Source organism: Penaeus monodon, chromosome 6 (assembly GCF_015228065.2).
Source record: "Penaeus monodon isolate SGIC_2016 chromosome 6, NSTDA_Pmon_1, whole genome shotgun sequence".
NCBI classification, from domain to species: Eukaryota; Metazoa; Arthropoda; class Malacostraca; order Decapoda; family Penaeidae; genus Penaeus; species Penaeus monodon.
Window position 1 is genome coordinate 12,326,476 of NC_051391.1, and position 7,500 is coordinate 12,333,975.

At 38.0% G+C, this 7,500-nt stretch overlaps 1 protein-coding gene across 1 annotated transcript in view; it reads left to right on the plus strand.

Annotated features, from left to right (window-relative positions):
• Positions 1–5,693: 5,693 nt before the first annotated feature.
• LOC119573864 (receptor-type tyrosine-protein phosphatase alpha-like) overlaps positions 5,694–7,500 on the plus strand; it is an 11,464-nt gene continuing 9,657 nt past the window's right edge. The window contains exon 1 of the mRNA XM_037920970.1: positions 5,694–5,839. Within this exon, the coding sequence (XP_037776898.1) occupies positions 5,694–5,839 (146 nt within the window). The remainder of the gene's footprint in view (positions 5,840–7,500) is intronic.

A 7,500-nucleotide genomic window follows, 5' to 3' on the forward strand; every position in this document is an offset into this window, starting at 1 on the left:
ACATACGCATTTGTGTGTACACACACATATGCATATATATAGATAGATAGATATAGATATGTTTGTGTATATCTATATCTATTTATAAGAGTGTGTATATATGTATGTATATACAAATGTGTGTGTGTGTACATACACACACACATATACATACAGGGTATGTATATTCAGCATTCGGGACTGTCACCCAGCCAGGAAATACAAAGCCAAGACTCGCCTGTGTAAGGATATCATATCGAACAAAAATTATGAATATATCTAAACCGTCTCTCCCTTTATACGGTGCACAGCGCATGAACGGATGTGACGCCATAGCAGTCACGCTTCGCTTCATTACGTCAGTGTTACATTTGTTTTAACCAGGTAAGGTCGTCTCTCCCGTGACATTCTCGTGACAGATGGATCAAAGTTTTTTTTTTTTTTTTTTGTGTGTCAATCAAACGACTAGGTGATTTGTTTTTCCTGACTTATTTTGTTATTTGTGTATTTTTGTTCTTTGGTTGATGTTATTAATAATTGATATTTCGATAACGGTTACTGTCAACACGTATCAGTATCATCCTTATTATCACCATTATCATTATTATTATCAGCATATTTTGTTAACACGGAACTGGTAATTGGATTACTTGTAACGTGTATTTTCCATGCCTAGTACTTTTACCCGGCGCAGAAGTACATCGGTGAAATTACGGGATAACGATGACAAAATGAAATAAAACGAGAGGAAACACTACTATCGAGCATAGAACTTAATTTGATTGCAATAGCCATGGAGCCTCGTTAATTGGAACCGCCCAAAGGGAGAGGCTGATAAGTTCTGGCACAACTAAACTCGGGCGGGTCACCCCAACGTAAACAGACAAAACCTGTACTAGGTCTGTTAATTTTTATGAGACCCACTCTCCACTTTTATCGAAAGTTTTCCCTAAGTAATATCATTAGTAAAATAATCTTCATTATCACTATTGGCATGATCACTCTCTGAAAACTTACAAATATAATTGTCACCACTCTATTAATCATAGTCAAGTCATTTTGAGAGCTTTCATAGTATTTCACTGTTGCACCTTTACACTTGCACTGTTATGTTTTGGCCCCGCGGATGTGAATGCTTATCTCTATTATTTGATTACTAATTGGTCGTTGCTTTGTCGACGTCAGCATTTTAGCTTCATGGCAAGCATCCGCGCCCACCGTGTAGTGGTCTGTTCCCTGAATTAATTTTGTTTATGGACTTTTTTTAATACTGTTGATGACGGCAGTGAAACAAAAGTCAGAAGTTGTGTAGTCAGAGGGACGTAGAGAGTGCGGAGAAGGAGAGGCGTCCGTAAAAGATACAAAGCATTCTACTTTGCGTACTAAGCTCGGGAAAGCTGCGATGGTTCTGCCAGTTCTTCTCCCACTCGACTTTGACCCCAGCTGAAGCCAGTACTCACTCGCGGCTTCATTGTTGAGGGACTGCTCAGGTTCGAATCCGGGACATTGTGATTGCACGGCCACTGTTGCACCTCTAACTACTACTGCACGTATATATAGTGAGTACAGGGATATTATTTCCGACGTACCTTCAGGAAGTGTTCATGATCCTCTTCTGTACATATTTATATAAACAATGCTACTTGTTTTGAATTTGTTTCCAAATAAGAAATATAGTTGGTTGCTATGGTTTATAAAGATTTGTGAAACAGTGCAAAGGTTACGATAAAAAGCTGAAAACCGGTAAAGCATAGACTATGACTGTTACTGACTGTAGTTTATACCTATTGTGTTCTATGTTTGCAATAAGACGAAGAAATGAATACATTTCATTAAGAAACATTGATGCCACTGATTAAGCCGTTAATTGAAAGTACTAACGCCTTGATATCATGTAAATCTTCAAGTTCCCAATATTTAACGTTACTATACAGTAGGATAGGTCTGCTTATAAACTGAACTGACAGTATGAGTAAATGAATAAACACGAACAATGTTTATGAACCAATCAGCTTCTTAGCTGTGGGAAAGGGGCGTGGCTTTAGTATACAGCTACTATTCTATCCTAAGTCGAGACCATTTCCTTTTGTAACTTTAGAGAAAGAGCTAGGTGTCATATATTGCAACAGATTCAACATAGCTCCTCCATAGATGCACATTCTATGTTGCGAAACTAAATCTTATTTGTTATCTGTTTTATTTATCTATATCTCATTTATTATTTGCTGACATGTTCGAAATATAGCCCCTATGTAGTGTGACCTGTTCTTGTGATCTCTCTCGCCTCACATACCAGAAAAGCCATATGTTTCTAATCTTACAGTAGCTCCGTGACGAAGTGATCTTAGAACACGCTAATTCAACCCTTACTGCTCATAAGCAATTCCCATGCTGTTATTCTGATGTTTTTGTATAATTATGCCTTGTTTATACGAAAAATGTTCGTTAGGAAATGGTCATTCTGAATCATGAAGTATCTTTCCGCTATTCTTATCGATATTCAAATATCTTTATGTTTTATGAATACTCAGTAATTTTGTGTCCGTAGAAGGAAGTTTTTTAGTCTTGTAAGCACCATAACTCACTTCTCACATACAACCGTATATAAGGTACCCCATGTTTCTTCACCACAAAACTATCATGTGACCAAATGTATAGGAATTTGTGTCCATTCAAATTCTTTCATGATTTCCATTATGAAAACGAAAACGAAGTTTGTTCATAACAATTTCTGAGCAGTCGACGCAGACCGCTCACCCTCGTGCACATGGCAAGACACCCTGTTCCTCCATAGGTGCCTCTGCCATGCCTGTCCTCTGTTCTCCAGCTACCATATTCCCGTGCTAATAAACTCTAGAATCTGCGACAAGCTTCAACTCGACACATCAAGAACAAACAGACAAACTCCCCACATCATTATATTGGTGCCATCAGATGGGATAACCCCATGCTTTATTTCATTGGTGTCAATACAGTGGGATAACTCCTGCTATTTATTACATCCCAGGAGTAGTTTCCTCCATGACCTATACACTATATTATCAGGAATATTCTGATTATTCACTCAATCCTGAACAGAAGGAGATGGGAAAACAGAAGGACAAAGAAAAAACATAAGAGTTAAAAAATATAGGAAGAGAGATTGGCAAAAAATAAAAAAAGAGGGGTATAAAAGAGAAAGAAAAAAGCGGCAAAGAAAAGTGGAGAGACCGAGGAACAAAACGACAAAGGGCAGAAGTACAAAGAGACGGATAGAGATGCAGATTAAATGGAAGATTAAGAGAAATAGTTGAAAAAAGAGACATAAGAACAAAGAAGACAAAAAGGCAGGGACAAAAGACAAAAACAAACGGACAGAGAAACAAAACGAGAGGGAAAGACAAAAAACAAACAAACAGAGGTAGGATAGATTCAAGGGAAAAAAGAAACGCAGACAAGATAAAGATACGAAGTATATAAAAAAAAAAAAAAAAAAAAGAGACATGATTACAAAAAAGGAGATAAATACAGATTGACAGAAACACAGAGAGACATCAGATCTTCATAAAAAAAAAAAAAGAAAAAAAAAAAGAAAAAAAAAAAAAAAAAAAAAAAAAAAAACAGAAAGATTGAAAGACGGAAAACGAAAACGACAAAAAGACCGAGAAATAGGAGGATTGAAGGATAGAGTCAAAAGTACAAAAAACGACGAGAACAGATAGTGGGAACGAAAAGGTGTAATTAGTATTATCCAGGAAAAAAAAATGTATCATATTTTTAATTCCGTGATTTCCCGAGTAAATAACTAAAACAGATGAGAAAAGGAGATACATACCAGATACAGCAGTAGATTAAAGCGTATCTGCCAACGATTTTTTTTTTTCCCGAATCAGACATGGAGGTGTTATGGCTTTTCATCTTTCTGGCAGTTCTACTCCATCTTTTCATTCGTGATTTTGCTTTCAGGATCATTTTGCGTGAACAAGAAAACAAGCGGTACCACTTTTGTTACAGCATCCATGTCTGATTTGAAAAAAAACTGGCAGATATGCTTTAATATGCTGATTATTCTTAATGGCGAGCTGCCTAGCTGGGCCTCAGCTCATCTCTAAGTCCTTGCATTAGATTAGGTCCATCTGCCCAAGTCACAACTTATTAGATCAATCCACGGGCCTCCTCCACCCAGTGTTGTCTTAGAGGGGATAGTCTAGTGGGCAAAATCCTCAGGGAAGCAAGCCAGGTGCATATTGAGCCTGAGTTGGCAGTCCAGGGATTGTGCAAGTAACAGATCCTACGGTTGTCTCATGATGTAACCATTCTTTGGACAGCTGTACCCCATGATCCAGTGCAAGGATATGTTACAAAAGGCATCAAAATGAGACTCCAAGCTTCAGGAATGTGTCCACGTTTCACTTCTGTAAAGCAAAACTGGCAATCTCAGGGCCTGCACAGGCACCGGTGTTTCCATATTCCCTTTTCAGGCAAGTTTGTGGCACTTCCTGCTAGGCCTATCCTTACAATGACTTCCTTGTCTGCCAACCCAGGACACTGGCCTATACTATGAAGGTATATAAAGCCTGTGTGACTTTGTTATCCTTCCTGTAACCATGTAACAACCCAACCATGACTCAACAGGTTCTCCCAGCAGGTCCCCAAAGTCCTGGATCTTGGACTTGTTCCAAGAAACTTCTAAACCCTGGTGTTTTACTTCACTACTAAATGCATCAAGAACTGTCACCAGAGCCTCCTGGTGCTTAGATTCACAGGGAAGAGGCTAACCAAGCCACATCACACATTGCACTTTCAGTATCAGTAGACGGGAGAGCTATTAATTCAACAATCCTTATTAGAATTCCCCAAAATCTCAGGATCTCTCGATGTAACTGCACCAAACTGAACACTTACTTTATAATGACTCAAAGCACTAGGATATGGTCTAATGTGGACTTGTCAGGAGTGAAGCCAGATTGCTCCGTTCTCTGTGACTCAATTGGTGGTGTTTGATATGATTTTGTAGGATGTGCGAGAGAACCATGCCAGATGTGCTGAGCAGTGTAATTAGTCGGTAATTGCTACAGTCCGGACAATCCTTTCTTCTCTTCCAGAGAGGGATGGCCACTCCTCTAAGCATGTCCAGGGGAATCGTACCAGAGTTCTAGATGGCAACCAGGACCGAATCCCATACCTTAAGTTCATCATCAGTCTTTAGCAGTTCGGCATGAACGCCTGAGAGGCCTGCTGCTTGAACCGCCCTTTATTTTGGAGATCGCCTCCATAACTTCAGTCAGAGTAAGAGGTTAAAACCCAAGTACTCCATCGTGATCTGAGATGATCTGGCCAACTACTGAGCGGATTGTAGTTGTCTGTGTAGAGAGCTTAGACCCTTATCCGAGCTTTGTAGGCTGGACAGAAGTCAGAAATTGGCACTCTTCCCCCTCAGCAAGATTCCTGATATACTGTTCCTTGTTGCATTTCAACAGTGTCCATGTCTTACACACCTGGAAACGATGCCACCTATGCAACACATGTCTAGCCTCCAGTGTCCCTGGTGAGATGAAATTCGGCCTTGCTGAGCTGTACCAAGCTGAATGCTGCAAGGCGATCAGAGATAGCCTTGGCGATCCAGAGGGCATACTCCCCATTCCCTTGTACAATACCCTGGTGGACTTGGAACTAGCAGGGGAATGGTAACCACGACCTTGCAATATCAGGTGATTCTCCAGCAAGGAACAAGCATGTGGTTGATTTCCTTGGTCACATTACCCATATCACTGCACCATGTCCAGCAAAAGGGGTATGGGGTTGCTGGTCCCCCAATTTCTGTGACCTATCAGAGTTCCAGAGGAGGCTATTCTCTGCTGGAATCAACTCCCGATTCATGGTAACTGACAGCTCGATACCACATTCAGCTTACCTAGGACAATGCATACATCTCGTCGAGATGTGTGTGTGTGTGTGTGTGTGTGTGTGTGTGTGTGTGTGTGTGTGTGTGTGTGTGTGTGTGTGTGTGTGTGTGTGAGCGCGCGCGTGTGTGTGGCGGAAAATTAAAGATAAATTTTCTCTTCTACTTTCACAGGTACCTTTTATCGTTTCTTACCCCTTCCGACGCCCCTCTGACAATGCGCCGATTTTCTTCGCTTCCTTGTTTTCTTCTCTTCCTGTTCCCCGCAATGTCACAGGTAATTGTAATGAGTATGTATTAACGAATGATTATAAAAGCGATAATTGCATACATAAATGCACGCACGCACGCACACACACACACACACACACACACACACACACACACACACACACACACACACACACACACACACACCACACACCACCCCAACACACCCACACAACACCCAAACCCCCACACCCAACCAACTCCACCACACACACAACACACACACAACACACACCACACACACACACACACACACCACCACCTCAAAAAACCCACCCACACCCAAAACACCCACCCCACACAACACACAAAAATAAAAACAAAAAAAAAAAAAAAAAAAAAAAAAAAACAAAAAAAAACAAAACCCCCCCGGGAAGAAACAATATATATAGGGGTTTTATATTTATATATTATTATATATATATTCTATATTATATATATATATATATATATATTTTTAATAATAAAAAATATATTTTAAAAATTTTTTTTTGGGGCTTGGGGTGGTTGTTTTTTGTAGTTGGTGTTTTTTGTTTTTTGTGTTGTTTTTTTTTTTTTTTTTTTTTTTTATTATTATATTTATATATTTTTTAAAAATTATATATAAAAATTTTTAAATATATTATATTATAATATTATAAAACTTTTTTGGGTTTTTTTTTTTTTTTTTTTTTTTTGTTTTTTTTTTTTTGTTTTTTTTTTTTTGTTTTTTTTTTTTTTTATTTTTATTTTTAATTTTTTAATATTTAATTAAATAATAATATTATTATATTATATATTATCATATAATTATACATATATATCCCTTTTTTTTTTGGGTTTTTTTTTTGTGTTTTTTTTTTTTTTTTTTTTTATTAATTTTTATACTATATTTAATATTTTAATATATATAATAATAATAATATATATTATATTAATATCATAAATGTATCCATTTTATACTTTTTTGGGGTTGTTTTTGGTGTTTTTTTTTTTTTTTTGTGTTGGTTTTGTGTGTGTGTGTGTGTGTGTGTGTTTTTTTGTTGTTTTAAAAGTATTTTCCATTATAAAACAAATTTAATTTTTAATATAATATAATGTTTTTTCTTTTTTTGGGTTTTGTTGTTGGGTTTTTTTTTTTTTTGTTTTGGGGGGTTGGGTGGGGTTGTTTTGGGGTTGTGTGGGGGGGGACAAGGGAAAGAGAAGAAAGAGAGGAAAGAAAGGGAGGGACGGAGAGAACGAAAGAGGAAAGGGGAAGTTTTTTTTGGGGGAAGAGAGAAGAGAGAGAGAGAGAGAAGAAGAGAGAGAGAGAGAGAGGAGGAGAGAGAAGGGGGGGGGAAAAAGGAAAGAGAGAGAGAGAGAAGAGAAGAGGGAAAAGGGGAGGAGGGAGA